General features: G+C 43.3%; 1 protein-coding gene across 3 annotated transcripts in view; it reads right to left on the bottom strand.

The window, feature by feature from the left end:
* The window catches only part of RNF157 (ring finger protein 157), a 74,995-nt gene that overhangs the window by 45,504 nt on the left and 4,704 nt on the right, over nucleotides 1-24,787 (bottom strand). For all 3 annotated transcript variants that reach the window (XM_070774045.1, XM_019981495.2, XM_070774046.1), the window contains one exon: nucleotides 11,646-11,764. In XM_070774045.1, coding sequence (XP_070630146.1) covers nucleotides 11,646-11,764 — 119 coding nt within the window. The remainder of the gene's footprint in view (nucleotides 1-11,645; nucleotides 11,765-24,787) is intronic.

Raw genomic sequence — 24,787 nt, 5'->3', positions numbered from 1 at the left:
GGAGTAAACCTGGTGAGTGGTTTTCGCATTAAAAAGAGAAGACATCTAGACAGTAGTTTCCAACTAACTTCCCCAAGATACTTATTAACTACCATGGGAAAGATGGTAATGCTTCTGAGGAGAAATCCACAGTGAATTATATCTCGATAAAGCTGTGACCAGGGTCCGGCACAGGGCGGACTGTGAAGGTGCTGGCAATGCTTCATTTCTTGATCTGGGTGGTGAATCCAAGGGTGTTTGTTTATAGTTTCTTTAACAGTAGATATGTGGTTTATATACTTTCATACAAATATTTCACAACTCCCAATACAAAAGTTAAAATAAAAAAAAAAAATAGAAAGTAAATTAAAAGCAGATGTTTTTTGTTTCCAGAAAAGAAAGCTTAAAAAAAAAAAAGGAGCAGGTGGCAGGAACAGTCATTATCAGCTGACCTGACATCTTTGGGACGCTCCTCCTCATCACTGGGACCTCACAGTGAACCTGACGGGGTGGCTCAGGGCCCCCGCCACTCTCCTGCCCTGTCACACCAGTGAATGCTTTCCCATCCCACGACCCGTCACCTACAGAAACTCAGCTCCATAAAACAGAGGTCTCAGGGTGGAAAACCAGCACAGAAGTCACATTAAAAATCCTTTCTTAGTGCCAAGTATTATAGCAAACGCTTGGACTCAACCGATTAGCTTTCAAAGCTGTCTTTTTTATGTTATAATTTATTTTCCAAAGGTGGAGCTAACATTACACGCACTCTTATTTTTTATGCTTTTATTTACCTAAAACATAATCTATCCTACACTGTATGTAAAAGTAACCAGCATGGGACTTCCCTGGGGGTCCAGTGGTTAAGAATTCACCTTTCAAAGCAGGGGGCACAGGTTTGATCCCTGAGTAGGGAACTAAAACCCCACATGAAGTGGAGCAACTAAGCCACAGGCCACAGCTACTGAGCCTGAGTGCCACAACTAGAGAGCTTGTGCACAGCAATGCAAGATCCTGTACGATGTAATGAAGATCCCGTGTGTCTCAACTAAGACCCAATACCATCAAATAAATAAATACATTTTAAAATAAAAGTACCAGGTTTTTAATGTTATCTCTGGAATCAAGAGACAGTTGAAGCTAACTCTTGAATAAAATCTACAATTTGGTTATAGTCCTTCAGTATTTGGAAATACGATAGGATGGCATCTGCACACTGCAAAACAGTCTTTGTTTACACATTCAATATTTATTCACTAAGTGGTAGGATTGCAGCCATGAAACTAAAAGACGCTTACTCCTTGGAAGGAAAGTTATGACCCACCTAGATAGCATAGTCAAAAGCAGAGACATTACTTTGCCAACAAAGGTTCGTCTAGTCAAGGCTATGGTTTTTCCTGTGGTCATGTATGGATGTGAGAGTTGGACTGTGAAGAAAGCTGAGCACCGAAGAATTGATGCTTTTGAACTGTGGTGTTGGAGAAGACTCTTGAGAGTCCCCTGGACTGCAAGGAGATCTAACCAGTCCATCCTAAAGGAGATCAGTCCTGGATGCTCTTTGGAAGGAATGATGCTAAAGCTGAAACTCCAGTACTTTGGCCACCTCATGCGAAGAGCTGACTCATTGGAAAAGACCCTGATGCTGGAAGGGATTGGGGGCAGGAGGAAAAGGGGACAACAGAGGATGAGATGGCTGGATGGCATCACGGACTCGATGGATGTGAGTCTGAGTGAACTCCGGGAGTTGGTGATGGACAGGGAGGCCTGGCATGCTTCAATTCATGGGGTCGCAAAGAGTTGGACATGACTGAGTGACTGAACTGAACTGAACTAAAGCAGTAGGAAGCAACTTTTCCTAAAAGAATGCATTTGAAATGATTTCTTCATCTTTATTAAGAATTACAAGCTAACATAAATAGAATAGGTCACTCAGATGGTAAAGAATCTGCCTGCAATGCAGGAGACCTGGGTTCAATCCCTAGGTTGGAAAAATCCCCTGGAGAAAGGAAAGGCTACCCACTCCAGTATTCTTGCCTGGGAAATCCTGTGGACAGAGACTGGCAGGCTATACAGTCCATGGCTTCGCAGAGAGCCCAACACGACTGAGTGACTAGCACACATCTTAACCCAAAGCCAAGGGGTAACGACAAAAAAGGAGTTACATTTCAAAACTGAAGACATACAATAATTTTATTTACTAATTTCTAAAAGTGAATGGTCCTCTTCCCTAGGCCAGTACTGGCATGTGTGCTTTAAAGATGGAATGTAACACTCGTGTTCTTAGCAGTATTATTCACAACAGCCAAGAGGAGGAAGCAACCCAAGTGTCTATTGACAGATGAAAGGATAAACAAAATGTGGTCTATCTATATACTGGAATATTGCTCAGCCTTAAAAAAGGAAGGAGATTCTGGGACTGCCAGAATTCTGGTAGCCCAGTGGCCAAGACTCCAAGCTCCCAAAAAATGGGGCCTCGGTTCGATCCCTAGTCAGGGAACTAGATCTCATATGCTGCAACTAAGAGTTTGCAAGACAAGACTCCCACGTGCCTCAACTAAAATTTCCTTAATGCCACAACTACCATCTGGTACAGCCATTGATACTTTTTTTTTTAAAAAAAGAAGGAAATTCTGATATAGGCTACAACCTGGATGAACCTTGAAAACATTATGCTCAATGAAATAAGTCACAAAAAGACAAATACTGTAAGACTCCATGATACAGACTTCTCTAGAAGTCAAATTCTTAGAAAAGGAAAAGGGCGAGTTCGTATTTAATGGGGACAGAGTTTCAGTTTTGCAAGATGAAAAGAGTTCTGGAGCTTGGGTGTAAAACAGTGTGAATGTACTGACATTGGCATACTTAAAGTCGCTAAGATGATACCTTTTATGTTATGCGTGTTTTGTCACAGTTTTAAAAAATGAAAGTAAGATTGAGAAGATAACATATTGAACTGGGCAGGGTAGTCACCTCTGGGGAGAGTCCAGGAGTAGGGAGACAGGTATTATAAAAGTGTTGTTTTTAAAAAAAACCCTTACATAAAGGTCTGTAAAGCCCTATTCGCATTTTAAAAGTATAAATATTCATAGTTTCGCTTTTTCATAGTCTGGATTTTCTCGGACTCTCAGGTTGTTAAAAACAGGACCCAGTCACACTGAATCTGACATTTCTAAAGGTGAATCATTGCACCTTGACACCCAGAGGCTGAAGCTCCCAGCTCCACTCCTCCCCATGCTGATTCTGATGTCTTTGTCTTTCTCTACAAGCCCGCAACCACTTCTTAGCACATCGCAACCTGGTGCTCGGTGGTAAAGAATGGACCTGCAGAGCAGGAGACCTGGGAGATGCAGGTTCAAGCCCTGGGTCAGGAAGATTCCCTGGAGGAGAAAATGGTAACCCTGTCCAGTACTCTTGCCTGGGAATCCCATAGACAGAGGAGCCTAGTGGACTACAGTCCGTGGGGTCACAAAAAGTCAGACAGGACTGATTGATTCAGCATGCAACCCCACTCAGCAGACCACACCCTTCCTGCAGTTCACTAAAAAAAAGTATTATTCTATGAACTTCCTTCATTTTCCTACTTTTATATACTCTCCTAGGCCTATTTCCTTCCTGTGCTTAGCGATAATCCTTTTTCTATTTTTAGAGAAAATATAAATGCTTTCAATTAAAAAATAAAAACATGTCCACTGGGGAAAATTCAAACAACACAGAAGGATATGAAGAAAGTACCTCCTGTCACTGATGTAGCCCCAAGAGTTACCCCTGTCACAGGTTCAAATGCTGTGTGCTCATGTATTTTTATGCACCTATAAATATCAACATAAATGTATGCACAAATATTTTATACACTGTTACTAATACTTTTATCAGAAGTCAAACCAGACTCTACATTATATACAGCAACTTGCTTTTCTTGATAAATGACGTGGTCATGGATACATTTTCATCTCAGTAAATACAGCTCTACCTTATCTTTGGCTGAGTACTAGTTCATAGTATAGACACGCTATAATTTACCTGATGATTCCTGCCTAATGTGTGGAAAACTCACACGTATCTGGTGTCAAAGGGAATCAGGGCTGCAGGAGAATACTGAGAGCAGAGGAGACACACGGAAGTATGTTCTTCCTTTACATGGACATTTGGAGACGAGAAATAGCTGGGCCATAGATGAAAATTAAATATGTACTGCAAACTGAATGTCCAAAAAAAAAAAAAAAACAGCTGTAGTAAAAGGAAGGAAAAGGGAAAGAAGATAGACAAACGGCAAAAAATCCAATTTAATTCAAACACACACCCACACACTCCTTCCATGGACTTTACATTGTGCCATGAACTCATGGCATCACTGACTCAGTGGACATGAGTTTGAGCAAACTCCAGGAGATAGTGAAGAACAGGGAGGATTGACACGCTCAGTTCATGGGGTCGCAGACAGTCAGACAGGACGTAGCGACTGAACAACAATGGACTCAACTATGCCCCCGCCCCCGTTCCTACGTTGAAGCCCAACTTCCAAAGTGACTGTATTTGGAGATGGGGCTTTTGAAAGGTAATTAGGTTAGACAGGGTTTCCTTCAAAGAAGGTGATGGCAACCCCACTCCAGTACTCTTGCCTGGAGAATCCCATGGGCAGAGGAGCCTGGTGGGCTGCAGTCCATGGGGTCGCTAAGAGTTGGACACGGCTGAGCAACTTCCCTTTCACTTTTCACTTTCATGCATTGGAGAAGGAAATGGCAACCCACTCCAGTGTTCTTTCCTGGGAAATTCCATGGACAGAGGAGCCTGGGGGGCTACAGCCCATGGGGTCGCACAGAGTCGGACACAACTTAGTGACTAAACAACAACATACGGTTAGATAAAGTCATAAGGGTGGGCCCCTCAAGATGGGGACAGAAAAAGAGCTATCATTCTCTCTCTCTTTCCTTTTTGGCTGCACTGAGAGGCTTGCAGAACCTCAATTCCCCAACCAGGGACTGAAACCCGACGCTTGGCAGTGAAAGCCCAGAATCCTAACCAGGGAACTCCCAGGCTCTTTCTGCCGTGTGAAGACCCAGTAAAAGGCAGTCATGGCAAGTAAAGAAGAGAGAGGGCCTTTACTGGCAGCCTGGTCTGCTGGCACCTTGATCCTGGACTTCTCAGCCTCCAGAACCATGAAAAATGAGCATCTGTCATTTAAGCCACCCAGTCTATGGTATTTTGTTATGGCAGCCTGTGCAGATGAATAGAGGCTCTAAGGCCGTAGGTATCACTGTACCTGTGACCAACCTGCCTGGTTACACTGGGGCCCGGGCACAAACCAACCTTCAGACTAAACACCTGCAGAGTGCCCTGTTTAAATGGTAGCTGCCCCCAGGGGCTCTGCTCCTCCGTGTCCTCTGTCTTGACTTCTCCCCTTCCCTCAACTTGAACTGCCCAGAACTCTTGGATCCTCTTTTTTTTTTTTTTTTTTTTTTTTATGTCGATATCCTAGTTCAGGTACTTTTCATTCTTAACTAACATAAACTATGACTTCTGGGCCATTTTGCCTTCTGAGATGGCCCACACTCTGTCTATGGAGTGTTTCTCTCGAGATAAATGCACTTTTTACCTGAAAAGTCAGATAAACTATGACTTCCTAACTGGTCTCTTCCTCTCTTTCTGATTCACTCTATACTCTGAGTGGATTTAAAGAATTAACTTTCTAAAATGGAAATCAAAGCACGATAGTTGTCACTGTTCGAATTCTTAAAATATTCCAGCAAGATGGATATTTTTTTAAATGCCTCTGGAATCAAGATCTCTCTCCATAACTGACAATCCTAAGGTCACTAAACCTCCAAATGATTTAGAGTTTTAGCAGTAATTTAGTGCAATAAAAAAAGATCTAGGACTTCCCAGATCTTCCCAGTTTGCTGCAGTGGATAGGAATCCACCTGCCAATGCAGGGGACACGGGTTCAATCCCTGGTCAGGAAGGATTCCACATGCCATGGAGCATACTCAGCCTGTGTGCCACAACTACTGAAGCCTGAGCTCTGGAGCCTGGGAGCCACAATTACAGAGACTGTGTGCCTAGATCTCCACCATAAGAGAAGCCTCCACAATGAGAAACCCACGCACCACAAGGAAGAGCAGTCCCCTGCTCGTGGCAATTAGAGAAAGCCCAAGCAAAGCAAACAAGATCCAGTGCAGCCGTAAAAAAAGAAAAGGAAAAAACTCTTAGAGAAAAAAAAAGATCTAATGCAATAAAGGACCAAAAAACCAGCATCAGTTCTCTGCCACCTAGGGAAGGGGAGGCCTCAACTGTGATGTACAAACACCACCATCTCACCTCCTCTATACAGAGACCAGAGCAGAAGGACCTGTAGAAGCCCTGTTCACTACTTAAGATAGTTAACAACCAGTGAGGGGATTTGTCTGGTGGTCCAGTGGTTAAGACTCTGTGCTTCCAATGCAAGGGGCATGAGTTCGATCCCTAGTCTGGGAACTAAGATCCCACCTGCCACGTGGCTTGGCCAAGAAAATAAAAAATTGAAATAAAATAATAAAAAACTCACAATTAACTTAAAAAAAAAAAGTGAGTACGTGCTCCACCCAGAACTGTAATTGCAGAAATAACCAACCTGAAAGGCTAGCGAGTGCAGCTAACATTGTTGCATACTTCTCTTCCTCCAGCAATTCCAACGCATTTTTCAAGCATGACATTCCTACAAAGTCAGAACAGCCTCCCTGTTATAAGCGGGTAATTTGAGAGCCTGAGTGATGGACCCTTGCCAGGGTTGCAAAGAGTTTGGGTTGCAATCTTCACTGCCAGGGTTGCAATATGTATGTAAAATCTGCAATCTTGATTCCGACCTCTCTTTCAACCGTCCTTCCATATACACACACACTCTGGTTCTTTATATCTGACCTGAACGCTTGATAATACATCTGACTTTAATGGATGGATTATCCTAAGTGGGAGACGAGCTTCCGTAAAAACTACAGGCTGAGCCATAGCTGAATGGTACTCATCTGAGTCTGATCAGTCAAAAGATGACAGGAAAAACGACAAGTCCCAGAAGCCAGGAAGTCTATGGCCTTTATAACTTAATCTAACCATTTATTTCAACATATTCTGCCCCCATCTCTTTGGAAAGAGGAGCCATTTCTGCCTGGGGCTGCTGGATGGCTTTATAAGGCTGTTTTCTCTCCTCTGCAACCCAACGCCCGTCTACCGACACTGAGATATGTTAGCAGAGAGTAGAGGTCAGCTCTGGAGAACTCAAGTGACCAGTCAGCCTTCAGCCGCTGGGCCTTCCCCTAAACAAGCTGACGTGCGGTAACAGCAGGCGGCCAAGGTCAGGTCAGCCGGTGGAATTACACACCAAATACAAACTCTCTCAAGAGACACTTGTGAGAACGTGTCACGGCCATGCTGGGTACTCTCTCCACATTTCACAAACTGCCCTCGAGGATCTACTCAGACTCACATACAAGATGTGGGCAGGGGTCCTGAGTACCCCCAACCTGACCAGCAGGAAAGGGCAGAGGACCCCCAGGCTCTAGAGCTGGACTGCTGGGTTCAAATCCTGAGTCAGTCACTTCCAGGCTTTGCAATCTTTGCTTCAATTCTTTGTGTCTCTTGCTTTTCATCCGTCAAATCAGGACCCTCCTTGTTAGGGTGTGAGGATATAACCGAGCAGGACCCTATGGGGCCTTCCCTGGACAGGCCTTCCCCCATATCCTCTGCTTCAGCTCCTCTTGAAGAACCTAGATAATAGTATGTGATGCAAATTTCCTGAGTTGTTTTGCAGATCTGAAAAAACTCCCACCAAATAGAAGAACTACTTGATGACCACGAGCACACAGCCCCAGGCCTCCTGGAGCCTGAGGACTGATAAAGTGAACCCCTGTGACACCCCCTGCTCCCTCCTTATCAGCCAGTCAGAGAACTGTGCACAAGGTGATCACATACCTCACAACACCACCCACCTGCCTCGCCTGCCATTTCAAAGTGCTGTGCTGAAACTCTTTGTAGAGTTGAGGCTTTTTACAGCATGAGCCACCCATCTCCTTGCGCGATCCTGCAATAAACCTTTCTCTGCTCCAAACTCTGACGTTTCAGTTCCGCCTCACTGTGCATCCCCCTTGAACTTGCATCAACAAGGGCACAAAGAGTCAACACATACAGAGAACTTGGAACAACCGGGCCTGGCAAATGGTAAGCGTTCACTAAATGTTAGCTATTATTAACTAAGAAAGGGAAACAGCAAAGGGAAACGTGTTGCATTCTCTACTTCCACCTCCCTCTTTGAAGTTACCCCGATCTGCTTTCTTAACGTGAAATGATGATCTCCTTTGAAAACATTTGCTCTGTGCAACATGAAGCATGTTTAACGATTAGTCCACAAAAACAACAAAAAGGCCAATGTTGATGCTCCTTTGGGAGAAAGCCTGCAAGTGAAGGTCAACGCTGCTGTCCGGGGCTCCTGGAAGAGCTCGGTCATTCCCGGGCTCACAGAAGTGTAAACAAGACGGTTACACTTTGGGGAGGTTTGTCGGCCAGCATAAACCTCAAAATTAGCCTAAAGAAGTGTTCCCTTGTTTTTAAATCACCTTTATGGCCTGAAAAAGTTTTTTTAAAAAAACCTACACTTTAAAAAAGTATATAAACGATTCTGACACCAGAGGAAAGAAAAAAGGGAGGAAGAAGCGGATGCAAATGGCCAAGTCCCTGTGAGAAGAAAGGGTATTTTTCAAGCATGAGCCCACTTCCAGGAAGTAAGGGAGTTCTTATCTGGCTCAAGCAGAAAAAAAGATCATTCCACTCTAACGGCTAAGGTAACAGTAGAAAAATCAGAAAGTAGTCATTTGATAAGTATGAGTTGTCATAATTGACTGTGAAGCAGAAAGTACTTGGTATTTTGAAAGTACTGTTCAACTAAGAATTGGTTTCTGAGATGGCACAGTGAAAAATCCATCTACCAATGCAGGAGATGCAGGTTTGATCCCTGAGTAGGGAAGATCCCCTGGAGAAGGAAATGGCTTCCCACTCCAGTATTCTTGCCTGGAAAATTCCATGGACAGAGGAGCCTGGAGTGGGGGGGGCGCGCTATAGTTCATGGGATCACAAAGAGTTGGACATGACTGAGCACACAGCACCGGGGTGTGGTGGGGGGGGTTGTCACTCCAGATAGAAAAGTGTTGTTAGTCGCTCAGTTGTTTCTGACTCTTTGTGACCCCATGTACTACTGCCCCTCTAAGCTTTTCCGTCCATGGAATTTTCCAGGCAAGAATACTGGACTGTGTTGCCATTCCCGCCTCCAGGAGATCGAACTCAGGTCTCCTGCATTGCAGACGGATTCTTTACCTTCTGAGCCATCAGCGAAGCCCAGATGGAAAGGAAGAAAACAATAAAAACCATCAACAACAACCAAAATGCTTTTTAGTTAAAGCTCCAGATGGAAAATTGTCATCAGATTAACCTTCTTAAAGACCAAAAAACAAATGATTTCTCTGGGGTGTTCATCTGCCTAAAACACTTCAGTATTTCCCCAGAGCCTATGGGAGAGGGTGGAACACATCTTGAGGGAACGGAGCCCCCACCTACCTTTCCAACCTTGCTTCTCCACCAGAAAAGGTCCACTTCTGCCAGACTGGCTTCCTTATTTGTTCCAGGGGAGGAACAAACCATGCTCATTTCAGCTTTGTGTCCCCAGCGCCTCCCACAGTGCCTGGCACATAGCAGTTTCTCAGTAAATGGTTGCTGATTCGACAGAAATGTGAATGTGTTCATGCCTGTGCCCTGTGCCTCCCTCCTGGGAAGCCTCTCGCCCACTCGCCTCATGAAGACTCGGCCATCCTCCAAGGCCTCCTTCTCAAAACCAGCACCAAAGCACCGGCCCTTGCAATTCCCCTCCCCCACTCCCTATACCTACAGAATCCCAGCCCTTTCAGACTTTGATTGCTATTGAAGTATCTCTTGTTCCTGTGTTTGGCCTGCCCCACTAAAATCGGAGTTTCTGGAGAACGGCAGGATATTGTGGAGCAGAGGGAAGCAGTGGAAAGGTTATTGATCTGCAGCTAGGCAGATCTAGTTATGTGGCTTTGGGAAAAATTTTCTGAAAGCATTTTGAACAGGGCCTGGAACACGGTGTGCACTTCATAAAGGCTACTGGGCTTCTCTGGTGGCTTGGTGGTAAAGAATTCGCCTGCATTGCAGGAGATGTGCGTTCAGCCCCTGGCTTGGGAAGATCCTCTGGACAAGAAATAGAAACCCACTCCGGTATTCTAGCCTGGAAAATCCCATGGACAGAGGAGCCTGGCGGGCTATAGTCCATGGGGTCACAAAAGAGTTGGACACGACTTAGCAACTAAATAGCAAAAGCTATTACCACTGTTCAGCTCTCGGAACCTCAGTTCTCTCACTTACAAAATAATACTGATAACAAATTCTCTGATAGGGTTTTTTAAAACAATATAGTTTTGTTTTTATTTATTTATTTATGGGCCTTGCCATGTGTCATGTGGGATCTTAGTACCTGGATTAGGGACTGAACCCTGGCCCCTGTGTTGGAAGTACGGAGTCTTAACCACTGGTTCACCACGGAAGTCCTAAAGTGGGTCTTTATGAAGATTAGAAATAATGTCTGAAAAATCTCTAGGGCCTTCCTTAGCACAAAGTGGCCAATCAGTAGCCACATGGCAGCTATTTTTGCAAAGCTTCATGCTGGGTGCAGAGAAAATGCCCCATAAACATTTATGGAATGAGTTGAATGAATGGAGAGAGAGACAGTCTGATATCAACTCAGATATGGAGGGGAAATTTGTCAGTCATTCATTCAACAGATCTTTATGAAAGGCTTATCACAATGTTCCAGGCTTTGTTCTGGGTGCTGGCTTTCGACAGTGGCACAGCCCCCTTGCCCTGGGAAATGTACATTCTGATGCAAAAGGCAGATAATAGAGGTGACAAGGCAACAGCAGCTTATGTGGTATTAGGAAGAATTGATGCTTTTGAACTGTGGTGCTGGAGAAGACTCTTGAGAGTCCCTCGGACTGCAAGGAGATCAAACCACCTAAAGGAAATCAACCCTGAATATTCATTGGAAGGACTGATGCTGAAGCTCCATTACTTTGACCACCTGATGTAAAGAGCTGACTCATTGGAAAAGACCCTGATGCTGGGAAAGATTGAGGGCAGGAGGAAAAGGGGGTGGCAGAGGATGAGATGGTTAGATAGCATCACTGACTCAACAGACATGAATCTGAGCAAACTCTGGAGGATAGTGAAAGACAGGGAAGCCTGGCATGCTGCAGTCCACGGGGCTGCAAAGAGTTAGACATGATTTATCGACTGAAAAACAGCAACGTGGTAAATAGTTGCTATGAAGAGGAATGAAAAGCAAGGTGAGGACAAGCTAGGGACTGGGCAAGGGATGTCTGCAGAGGCGGCGTTCAGGCAGAGCTTCAGAGGGGCAGATCTGGGTTTTGTGAGCTGTCCTCACCCTCAGGCAGACTGGGTACTTTTCCACGGGGCAGCCTCTGGTGCCAGGAGACCCACCAAAGAGGCTGCAGTCTGGCTCCTCTCAACTCAGACCAAGCCGCAGACACTGCTGAACCAGCAATTACAAACTTATTTTGACAAGACCATTTGACTCAGCCACTTAGCCCCGAGTGGAAGTAAACGGATGATAGCCATACCGCCACTGGTCTGTTCCCCAGAAAGTTCAGATCGCTGTTTTCTCCAAACAAGTAGCCTTCGGGGTGAGTTGAATCAAACTTCTCTCCTCCCATAATGAAGTGGCTGGCAAAATAGCTTCCTAGAGGACGAGAGACAGAAACCAGTCAAACTAAGCCAAGTGAACAAGCCGATTCAGGGGGAAAGAAAAAAAATGTTAACCCTTCAACAAACAATTAGAGCCATTTCTAACCCTAGGGAAATTTTCTTCTCTTGACTGGGGATAATGGCACCAAATACGCAAAATCCTAGCAGTGAGAACCCAAGATTATCAAATATAAAATAGATCACTGTTTTCCTTTTGACATTCTTTTTTTTGGCTGTACTTCACGTGGTGTTTCTCTAGTTACGGTGACTGAGGGCCTCTCTTGTGGTGGTATACTGGCTCAGTGGTCTCAGCACACAGGCTTAGTTGCCCTGTGGGATGTGGGATCTTCCCAGACTAGGGATGGAATCCCCCATCCCCCTCATTGGCAGTCAGATTCTTAACCACCTGATCACTGGGGAAGTCCCTTTTGACATTCTTAATTGAATCTTTACCATGATCTGCCTATCACACCAAGAAGCAAAAGACCAGAAGGCCCCACAACGCACATTAATGAATATATATATATATATATGTATTTTGTTCCTGAATTTTTTCCCTTACACTTGAAATGGTTATTCCTTATTCTGCATGTACTCATGAATCTTAACTGCAGGTAGCAGCATGCACACACGCACATACGTTCCTTTGCCTGGACCTTTCATACGCTGGCTCATACCCAGACACAGTAGTCTCAGCATTTCCTTGCCAGTTCCGTGTATACTTCCATCACCCCCAACAATGAAGCCTCCTTGTGTTCCATATTTGCTTCAAAATGATGGTTTAATAGGAGAATACAAATTAAGTAATACTGCCCCAGGCTTTACTAATCAACTACCACACAGACTCTTGCCTGGAAAATTCCATGGACAGAGGAGCCTGGCGGGCCGGAGTTCACTGGGTCTCAAAGAGTCAGACACAACTAAGCGACTGGGCACTCACATACCACAGATTATATTGCTTAACTGGACAAGTTTAGTGATTTTGAAAGACACAGACACGCATATACACCCTAGTCCCAAATTCACTGGCAGTCTTCATGGCCAAGGTTACAGGGACATCAGTCAGGCCCCACCTTGACCAGCCAGGAGGCAGGAATATTTTCAACTCTCCACTAACCAGAGGCAATCTGCAGGCAGGGTCAGGATCCCCAACTGCCTTATCCAGACAGATGGAGGACGCGAGCCAGGACATGATGGCACTAAGTAACCAGGGGAGGCTTAGGTAACACTGCCCGTTCCATCTGGGAACACTTTCCAAATCTGATTAAACGCATGCTTCTCACAGACTGGGTCAACAACAGGTCCTACCGCATAACACAGGGAACTGTGTTCAACATTCTGTGATAAACCACAATGGAAAAGAGTATAAAAAAGAATGTATATATACAAACAGAATCATTTAGCTGTACAGCAGAAATTAACACACTGTAAATCAACTATACGTCAATAAAAGCAAAACAGTAACAACAACAAACCCCACATGCTTCTTAGCTCACATTTCTATAATCTAACTCTCCCATAAAGGTGAATGGTTCAAAAGTGAGTGACTCGGCCATATCACATTCCATCAATCTCTCATATACCCCAGTTCTTGGATTAATACAAAGAACTTACGAATCAGCAAAAGTCTTCTTTATGTGTTATATGGCTAGCATAAATGTTTCAATTTTTTAGGCTTACAGAAAACTCTAAAAAATGAGATTCAGCACTTTCAGCCTGTGAAGAAGCTGCAGCAACAAAGGCAGAGAAGAAAGCTCTAACAGGAAAACGGAATCAAACATTCATTTTTTTGGATTTTCTACTCATGGAGTTGCTTTGGTCTAGAAACACATTAAACCAAACAACATGGATAAAATCCCTTGCCACAAAATGAGGCAATTCTTTAATTAACCAGCAAGCAGGAAAACATTGAGAGTCGTTGTTGTTATTTTAATTCCTAAGTGGTGTCTGACTCTTTGGGACCCCAGGGACCGTAGCCTGCCAGGCTCCTCTGTCCATTGGATTTTTCAGGCAAGAATACTGGAGTGGGTTGCTATTTTCCTCTCCAGGGAATCTTCCTGACCCAAGGATTGAACCTGCATCTTCTGCATTAGCAGGTGGATTCTCTTACTACTGAGCCACCTGGAAAGCCCTTTGTTTGAGGGTAAGAGCAGCCGAAACCAAAGCAATCAAGGAGGAACCCTTGAAAGTTACCCATCAACATGAAAACACACAGGGGCAGCCATCCGCAGTGATACACAGTGCGATTCATCATTTAGGAGCTTAGTTATAAATTATTTATGTCTAGCACTTACTAGCCCTATTTTCCACGTGCATAATTTATAGAGAAGGAGGTGCCTAGCTGTCACAAACAGAAGCAGCCATCTCAAAGAATTTGTCATTTACTGTTGAACATTAGGAAAATATATTTTTACACATTAGACATTATACATTTACTATACATTAGGTGAAATTAGGAAAGATATTGACATTAATGGGTGGCTTGCCCAGATCATGAAGAAAGAATCGGGAGAAGCAGGTGCGGTGTCTGGAGTGGTACGGGCTGAGTTCAATCTGGGCCACGCTGAGTTTCCAGGACCTGGGAGCCATCAGGTGAGGGATGTGGGGACAATGAAATCAACGGATAATCAGCTTACACATGGTAGTGATTGATTCTGGCAGGAGAAAAGCACTAATGGCTTCAGGGTTAAAGGCTTCGGGGTTAAAGCATTAAAGATGGCAGGGTTCTACTGGAAATGCCCTTTTGGGGACAGCCATGATAATAAACGAAATTACCCAGAAAGCAGTTTATAGAGCTAACTGTAGCCTTGTCTGGCATTTAATTTTATTTTTTAACTTTTAACTTAATTTTTAATTTTTACATAAATCTATTCAGCTGCACAGGATCTTGGTCGAGGCATGCGAACTCAGTTGCCGAATATGGGATCTAGTTTCCTGATCAGGGATCATACTTGGGCCCCCTGGAATAGAAGCTTGCTGTCTTAGCCTCTGGACCACCAGGGAAGTCTCTATTTTATTTTATGACTATTAAAAAAAAATTTTTTTTTGGCTGCACTGCACAGCATGTGGGATCTTAGTTCCCCAACCAGGGATCGAACCCACATCCTCTGCATTGGAAACTCAGAGTCTTAACCACTGGAGTGCCAGGGAAATCCAGCCTTGCTTGGCATTAAAAATCAAGAGCACACATATACAAAGACCTAAAAGGAAGGTCAATAATCCACAGGTGAAAAGGAGGATTTTTTCATTTTGAGAGAAGTGTCAATGCCACACTGATCTCCCTTGACACACTTAAAATACGAATGCCTCATCAGATAAAAGAAAAACGTTCCGTTTGCTCAGGCTGCCCAGACGTGGGGATCAGGGCGCAGTGACCTAGACGGTGCGGCCACATCCACAGATGGGAACACCAAACACACCAACAGTCCCTGAAAAAAAAGTGCCTCGTGGACAGTTCGTGCACATTTTTGCTTCTTAGTGACAACTGTGCACTAAGATCAGAAATGCTATGGAAAAAAGAACTACACGAAAACATGTCTTTGCCTATGTGTGGGTAGGAAACAACACACATGACTAGTAGATTACCTGCAAGTTTTTATTAATTGGCTATAATTTTTACTTATTTTATAGTTTTTATTTTACTTTGTAGGCCACCTATGTAGCATGTGGGATCTTAGTTCTCCGACCAGGGATCAAACCTGCAGTCCTCGCATAGAAAGTATGGAATCCTAATCACTGGACCTCCAGGGAAGTCCCATAGTTGGCTGTAATTTATTAACCAAATCATAACTGGAATTCTTTGTAGGCTTTAAGAAGCTACATCTTGGGACGTCCCCGGTCCAAGGGTTAAGAATCCACCTGCCAATGTAGAGGATGTTGGTTTGATCGCTGGTCCGGGAAGATTCCACATGCCAAGAACAACGAAGCCCAAGAGCCCCAACTACTGAGCTCAAGTGCCCAGAGCCCATGTTTTGCAACGAGAGAAGTCAGTGCACCTAGAGAGCAGCCCCAGCTCGCCGCAACTGGAGAAAAGCCCTCGCAAAGCAATGAAGACCCAGTGCAGCCAACAATAAATTCAATTAAAAAAAATCTAAACCTTATTTTTAAAAAGACGTATCTTGTGGTAATCATTTTGCAAGATACACACAGATCAAATTATCATGTTGTACCCCTTAAACTTACAGAATGTTGTCAATTATATCTCAGTAGAACTGGAAAAAAGAAGCCACCATCATACACAAAAATTATATACTTTTAAGAAAAGTTTTTATGAAATATAGTTGATTTACAATGGTGTGTTAGTTTCAGGAGTATAGCAAAGTGATTCGGTTATAGATATACTTTTCCATTACAAGTTATTACAAGATACTGAGTAAAGAGTATGCCTGATTGTGCTATACAGCAGGTCCTCGTTGGCATCTACTTCACATATAGTAGTGCAGACATTTTAGTCCTAAACTCCTAACTTATCACTCACCCCCCAAATTGTAGTTAAAACAAGGCGTGTGTGGGAGGGAAAAGGGGGAGTCAGTGATTAATGGGTATAGTTTCAGTTTTGCAAGAAGAAAAAGTTCTAGAGATCTTAACACTAATGAACTGTTAACACTTGAAAATGGTTAAGGTGGTAAGTTTAATGTTATGCATTTTTAACCACAATAAAAATAAAACATCAAGGGGGAAAACCCCATAAAGTATGGCCCAGAATGATCAGTACTAGTACAATTCAGAATATATATGTGTGTGTGTGTATATATATATATATATATATATATATATATATATTTAGTATTAGAGGAAAAAAAGGCATCCAGATTAAAAAAAAAATTACTTACAAGGGAAGAAAATTACACTACTACTGTTCTTCCAGATCAGCACTGTTCAGTAATAATACACCATGACAGGACTTCCCTGCAGGTGCAGTGGTTGACTCTGGTCTTCCACTGTAGAGTCAAGGGTTCAATCCCTGGTCAGGGAACTAAGATCTCACATGTCTTGAGGCATGATCAAAAAAAAAAGCAAGCCGCATATGTAATTTTAAATTATCTAAGAGCCATATCTTTAAGTAAAAATAATCAAAATTAATTTGAATATATTTTATTTAACCCAATGTTGGATATTCTAACAACCCAATATATCTGAAATATTACTTCAACATGTAATCAATATAAAAACATTTTCAGGTGCTAGTCACACTCTTTTTTCGACTATCTGCTGAGAAGAATACAGCTCTTTGTTAGTCACCATGTGAAAAAGAAATATCTCGAAATTAACAATCTAAAATCGTTTACCCAATGAACCACACTCCTGGGGTATACTCCTAACATCATAACGAAAGTAAATGTTACCCAGTGGATTCCAGAATTTATGTCTGCCCCAGTGAGATATTCTGACATTTGCCACCAAACCACTATGAACTATTACATCACACAATAAAGGGCAGTTGACACTTCTCATTTTTCCTCAACTCTGTATTTAATGGATACCCTAAATGTTAACAAACAAAAACTCTTAATTTGGGGGGACTTCCCTGGCGGTCCAGTGGTTAAGAATCTGCCTGCCCGTGCAGGGGACACAGGTTAGATCCCGTCTGGGAAGGTTCCACACACCTCGTAGCAACTACTGAGCCCACGTGCCTAGAACCGGTGCTCTGTAGCAACTCACTGCAGTGAGAAGCCTGCGCACCCTCACGAACAGTAGCCCCTGCTCGCGGCAACCGGAGGAAGCTTGTGCACGGCTGTGAAGACCCAGAGCAGCCGAACACAAAATTAATTAACTTAAAAAAGATAATGATTCTCCCCCCAAACAACAAAAAACAGTTTGCAGCCTTCTAGGTTTTCCTATACATATACAAGCACATTCAAGTTTTCGGTTTTGCTTTACTTTGTTTTTTAACCTACTTAAAATATTACTCATATTGATCTGCATGTAGCTTTTTTTTCTCTAATGTAACACTGGCATCTTTCCATGTCTGTACTTATGGACTTATGGATTGACTTCATTGTTCTTTTTTTTCTGGCCCACTCCAATTAGCTTACAAAATCTTAGTTCCTTAGGGGATTGAACCCAGACCCAGCCAGGTCCTAACCATTGAACCACCAGGGAATTCCCAACCTCATTGTTCTTAATGACTATCTAATAATCACCCCTTTTTGAAAGCTTACTCTATATACCAGTGCTATACTAACAAATATTACATAGGTTATTCCTTACAACCCTATAAGGTGGGTGTTAACTATTTTTTTTTTCCTTATTTTACCAAAGAGGAATTGAATGCCCAGAGAGGTTAAGGACTTTGTCCAAGGTCACACAGTTAAGAAGAGGCAGTGTCATGCCCCAAATCCAGCTATTTTTATTCCAGAGCCTGTGTGTGCTCTTAACTATTATTATACTGTAATCCCATTGAGTGTCCAGATTGAATTAACTGTTTCCCTCCTGATAAATGCTCTCTACTTCTAGTTTATGTTGCTTGCCTGTCTTTTTTTTTTTTTAATTGTTTTTACATCTGGAATTTGTCCTTGTGAACTGTGTGAGATAAGGGTTTAATTTTTTTTTTTTCCAAATAGGAAACATCACTAACATAATTTCTTGACTATTCCATTTCCCCCACTAATTATTTTACTTTCTTATTTATTTATGGTTGTGCTGGGTCTTCATTGCTGCTGGGCTTTCTCCGGTTGCGGCGAGTGGGGCTTCTTCTCTACTTGCGGGGCCTGGGCCTCTCATTGCAGTGGCTTCTCTTGCTGCTCAGTCAGGCTCTAGATGTCTGGGCTTCCTTAACTGTGCTTCCTGAGCTCTAGAGCACAGGCTCAAAAGTTGTGGCCCATGGGTTCCTCCACTAATTGAAATTTGATTTTTATCATGCTATATATATATATATATATAATCTAGATCTGGGTCCTATTCTATTCTGAACAAGTATAATATAGGGTTTTTTTTTGGGGGGGCGGGGCACACCCCAGGGTCTCAGCTGTGCTGTGCAGGAGCTTTTAGCTGTGCCATGTGAACCCTTAGTTGCAGCATGTGGGATCTAGTTCCCTGACCTGGGATCAAACCCAGGGCCCCTGCATTGGAAGTGTGGTTGTCTCAGCCACTAGACCACCAGGGAAGTCCCACAATATGGTTTTAACAACTGTAGCTTCACAGTATATACAGCAAGGCACAGTCAATGGACCCAAACCTTTCCAACCTTCTCAAGTCCCCAACCTTGACCCTTCTACCTGTTTTCCTTCTACTTTGTGGCACTCCTTAAAAACCCTTTTCAGTTACCAAAGTTTCAATACCTTCAACTTCCCTATATTTGTATTCATACTTTCTTCCCATCTCAAGAAGATATTCCTATTTTCCCCATCGCAAGCATTATTTTTCACCTAGGTTCTCATTCCCAACTAACTCTACCTCCTCCAGACCTCACCAGCAACCATCCTTCTTACTCAAGACTTCCATTCCTCATTCTCCACTGGCTTTTTGTTTGCCTCTACAAACATATTCTCTCCCTGGCTTAAAAACAAATACAAAAACAAATGCCTTAAGACCCAACCACTCACCCATCCATCCACCCACCCACTCATCCACCCACCAACCCATCCACCCACCAGCCCATCCATCCACCAACCCATTCCTCCATCCATCCATTCCTCCATCCTCTGTCTGCTCCCACCCCCACATCCAACACCCCCTCCAATCTTTACAGCAGTTTCTACCACTGCACTGAAGCTCTTCTCTGGAACACCAACCAGGCCAACTGTCTTTTCTCACTCTTCATTCACCTCATGAACGCTCAGAAGACTTCAACACTACGTCTTTCTTTTCAGCATTTACTTCTTTATTTGACTGCTCTGGGCCTTAGTTGTGGCACGGGGCGGGCTTCCTCTAGTGGTGGTGAGCAGGAGCTGCTTGCTCGTTGCAGCCAGGGGGCTTTTCACCGTGGTGGATTCCCCTGTCGCGGAGCAAGGGCTCTAGAGCTTGAGGGCTTCAGGAGCTGCTGCCCTTGGGCTCAGTGGTTGCAGCTCGCTGGCTCTACAGCACGAGCTCAGTAGCTGTGGTGTGCGGGCTTAGTTGTCCTGAGGCATGTGGAATCTTCCCCGACCAGGGATCAAACCTGTGTCCCCCACACTGGCCAACGGATTCTTAACCACGGGACCACCAGGGGTGTCCTCAAGCTCTTCTCTTGATTTTATTCAACTGGCATAAAACACTCGGTATTGCCTTTGTTCATATTTATTTATGTATTTGGCTGTGCCGGGAATTAGATGCAGCATTCGGGATCGTCCATCTTTGCTGCGTGTGGGATCTAGTTCCCTGACCAGGGATCGAACCCGAGCCCCCTCATTGGGAGCTCAGAGTCTTAACCACTGGACCACCAGGGAAGTCTCTTTACTGTTATTTTTAAAAACAGTTTTTATTGAGGTATAACATACACAGCATAAAATTCATCCATGTTACAATTCAATGACTTTGGCAAGTATCACCACAATCCAGTTGAAAACATCACCGCCACAAACTGCTCCCTCATGTCCATTTACAACTAACTCCCCTCCCACCCCCAGCCTTAAGCAAACCCTGCTCTGCTTTCTATTTCTTTGTATTTGCTGTTTCTAGTCCACACAAATGGACACTTACAATAGTACATCATCTTGTTTCTGGCTACTTTCACTTACCACAATGCTTCTGGGGTTAATCTGCATTGTGTAGCATATATCAATAGCTGTTTTCTTTAAATTGCTGAATAGTATTGTAATGTATGAATATACCTTATTTTGTTAATCCATTCACCAGTTGATGGACATTTGGATTACTTTCAGTTTTTTGATCATTATGAGCAATGCTGTTATGAACAATTGAACACATGTCTTGGTGGGTATCTATGTCTTCATTTCTTTTGAATAGATTTACTCATTGGAAAAGACCTTGATGCTGGGAAAGACTGAAGGCAGGAGGAGAAGGGGACGACAGAGGATGAGATGGTTGGATGCCATTATTGTCTCGATGGACATGAGTTTGAGCAAGCTCCAGGAGATGGTGAAGGACAGGGACCTGGTGTGCTGCAGTTCATGGGGTCGCAAAGAGTCAGACACGACTGAGCCACTGAACAACAAGAGGAGTGCAACGCTAGATCATAAGGTAAACTTATGTTTAACTTTTTAAGATACTCTCAAACTCTTTTCCAAATTGGCCATTACCATTTTGCATTCCCATCCATAAGGTACAAGGATCCCAATTTCTCTGCATTCTCACCAACACCTGATGTTGTCTTTTTTACCGTTGCTTTCCTAGCAGTTTTGAAGTGCTATCTCATTGTGGTTTTAATTGTATTTCCCTAATAACTACTGATGCTGAGCATCTTTCCATGTGTTTATTGGCTATTCCTGTATCTTCTTTGGTGAAATGTCTATTCAACTCTTTTGTCCATTTTTAAATTGAGTTGTCGTCTTAATATTGAGTTGTAAGAGTTGTCAAAATATTCTGGATGTAAATCTTCTATGTGTTTTGCAAATATTTTCATTCAGAAGGTGGCTTGTCTTTTCATCTCCTTAATGTTGGTTGAAGTAAAAACATTTTTAATTTGGAAGAAATCCAATTTATCAGTTTTTTCCCTTATGGATTTAGCTTTTGGCATTGTATCAAAGAACTCTGCCCAATCTGAAACAAATACATAGCTTCTCCTATGTCTTCTTTTAGGGGTTTTATAGTTCTAACTCTTGAATCTAAGTCCTTTTTTTTTTTTTTTTTTAATTTTTGGCCCCATCACGGAGCATGTGGGATCCTCAACCAGGGTTTGAACTCTCACCCCCTGCATTGGAAGACAGAGTGTTAACCACTGGACCACCAGGGAAGTCCTCTTTGCTGTCATTTAGTCACTAAGACGTGTCCGACTTTTTTTGTGACCCCCATGGGCTATAGCTCACCAGGCTTCTCTGTCCATGGAATTTTCCAGATAAGAACACAGGAGAGGGTTGCCATTTCCTTCTCCAGGGGATCTTTCTGACCCAAGGATAGAACCTGAGTCTCCTGCACTTGCAGGCAGATTCTTCACATCTGAGCCACCAAGGAAACCCTGGGGAAGTCCTAGGTCCCTTTTAAAAACAGCTTTATTGAGAGATAATTCACATACCATACAAGCCATCTATTTAAAACATACAGTTAGATGGTTTTTTAGTATATTCACAAGTTATGCAACTATTCATCATTATCTAATTTTAGAATATTTTCATAATCCCAGAAAGAAACCCTGTTAGCAATCACTTCTCATCTCCCCCTCCCCCAGCCACTGGCAGTCACTAATCTCCTTTCTGTCTCTATGGATTTGCCTCTTCTGGACATGTCATATAAACGGGATTATACAGTATATGGCCTTTTGCCTCTGGCTTCTTTCACTTCATGTAGTGTCTCTCTGGTTTCAGCTAAGCTATAGCACATATCAATATGTCATTCCTTTTCATTGACGAATAACACTCTGCTGCACGGATTTACCACATTTTATCAGATGTTCCAGTCACCAGTTGTTGAACATTAGGGTTATTCCCACCTCTTAGCTACTATGACTAACGCTGCTATGAACATTCATGTACATGTTTTGGTATGGAATATTTTTATTTTCATTTTTCTTGGGCACACATACACACACACACACACCCCTAGGACTGTAACTGCTGAGTTATAAAGTAACAAAGCATTTGAGGAACTGTTAAACTGTTTTCCATAGCAGCTGTACCTTTTTACATTCCTATCAGTGGTAGACCAGGATTTCAGTTTCTCCACATTCTCACCAGCTCTTACTATTTGTTTTTAAAAATTATTGCCATCCTAGTGGCTGTGAAGTGGTAATCTACCTGTAGTTTTGATTTGCATTCCCCTAAAGGCCAATAGGAAAGTTATGACCAACCTAGATAGCATATTCAAAAGCAGAGACATTACTTTGCCAACAAAGGTCCGTCTAGTCAAGGCTATGGTTTTTCCAGTGGTCATGTATGGATGTGAGAGTTGGACTGTGAAGAAAGCTGAGCTCCAAAGAATTGATGCTTTTCAACTGTGGTGTTGGAGAAGACTCTTGACAGTTCCCTGGACTGCAAGGAGATCCAACCAGTCCATTCTGAAGGAGATCAGCCCTGGGTGTTCTTTGGAGGGAATGATGCTAAAGCTGAAACTCCAGTACTTTGGCCACCTCATGCGAAGAGTTGACTCATTGGAAAAGACCCTGATGCTGGGAGGGATTGGGGGCAGGAGGAGAAGGGGACGACAGAGGATGAGATGGCTGGATGGCATCACGGACTCGATGGACATGAGTTTGAGTGAACTCCGGGAGTTGGTGATGGACAGGGAGGCCTGGCATGCTGCGATTCATGGGGTCGCAAAGAGTCAGACACGACTGAGCGACTGAACTGAACTGAACTGAACTGAACTGAATGTGGATGGGCTTCATCCAATCAGTTGAAGGCTTTAAAAGCCAAAACTGAGGTTTCTCAGAGGAAAAAGAATTCCGCTGTAAGACTTACATACAAATGTACAGCTGAGTCCCCTTGCTGTTCACCTGAAACTACCACAACATTGTTAACTGGCTATGCTGCTAAGTTGCTCAGTCGTGTCCGACTCTGTGTGAGCCCACAGACGGCAGCCCACCGGGCTCCCCGGTCCCTGGGATTCTCCAGGCAAGAACACTGGAGTGGGTTGCCATTTCCTTATAAGTGGCTATACCCCAATGCAAAATAAACAGTTTAAAGTATGGGGGGAAAAAAAAAGTAACACAGAAATCCTGCCTGAGCTTCTCGTCTGGCAGCCTCTCCTACAGATTTCAGACTGACGAATACAACATCAGTTCCTGAGAATCCAGCTTGCCGGCCAGCCCTACAACTTTCAGACTTGCCAGCCTCACAATAATGGAAGCCAATTATATGTGTCCGTCTCCCATGGGTTCTCTTTCTCTGGAGAACCCTGGTGATACAGCCACCATAGAGCCTGTATTGTTAATCCTCCCTTCTGTGACCCTCATCATGAACTACAAAGCTGATTTGAGGGCTTCTGTCCTGATGCTTGCCATAGGCATCAAAATCCCAGGATCAGAATCTACACACTAGCACACAGCTCAGTGCATCAGTGCCCGATAATGTGCACTGACGGTAATAAACAGAATGAGAAAAGGGTTGCTAGGAAACAAAGCACATAACCACCATCATATAAGGAAATCAAAGGCCCTCAATCATAAGACAGCATCGAAAAGTGAAAGAAGTCAGTCTGCTCTCAATGAAGTAAGGTACAAGTAAAGCAACAATACTGGAGGTTTCGAAAGTAGAATTACCACCTTTTAAAGCATTCAAAAATAATACCAGCATTTGAACTCTTGATCTTTATGACTCCATCATTAAATAGAACAACCATTAGCCTTATTATGGTATTAAATGTACATACTAAAATTTTTAGAAACCTACTTAATTTTATTTTTTACGTTTTTAAAATATTTTTTTATGTGTGGACTATTTTTAAAGTTTTTATTGAATTTGTTGCAACATTGTTTCTGTTTTATGTTTTGGTTTTTTCGACCTCAAGGCATGTGGGATCCCAGCTCCCTGACCATGGATTGAACCTGCACCCCCTTCCTTAGAAGGCTAAGTCTTAAACTTTGGACTACCAGGGAAGTCCCAAGAGACCTGCTTAATTTTGGTTAATGCATCAGTCAAAATTTGCCAAAACCAAATACTTCTTTACTCTGCAGTAGGTTTCCCTGGTGGCTCAGTGGTAAAGAATCCACCTGCCAATGCAGGAGACGAGGGTTCAATCCCTGGGTTGGGAAGACCCCTGGAGAAGGAAATGGCAACCCACTCCAGTATTCTTGCCTGGGAGATCCCATGGACAGAGGAGCCTGGCGGGCTACAGTCCACAGGGTTGCAAAAGAGCCAGACATGACTTATCAACTAAACAACAACAAAGCTAAGAGAAACTTTTATAACTGTACGACCAGCAAAGACTTGGTACCCACACTTTAGAAACTGCTCTTGCCCTAGGACAGACCCACTTGACAAGCATA

This window comes from Bos indicus, chromosome 19 (assembly GCF_029378745.1).
Source record: "Bos indicus isolate NIAB-ARS_2022 breed Sahiwal x Tharparkar chromosome 19, NIAB-ARS_B.indTharparkar_mat_pri_1.0, whole genome shotgun sequence".
Classification (NCBI taxonomy): domain Eukaryota; kingdom Metazoa; phylum Chordata; class Mammalia; order Artiodactyla; family Bovidae; genus Bos; species Bos indicus.
The sequence above is the reverse complement of the archived record's forward strand: the minus strand, read 5'-3'. Positions and strand labels throughout refer to the sequence as shown.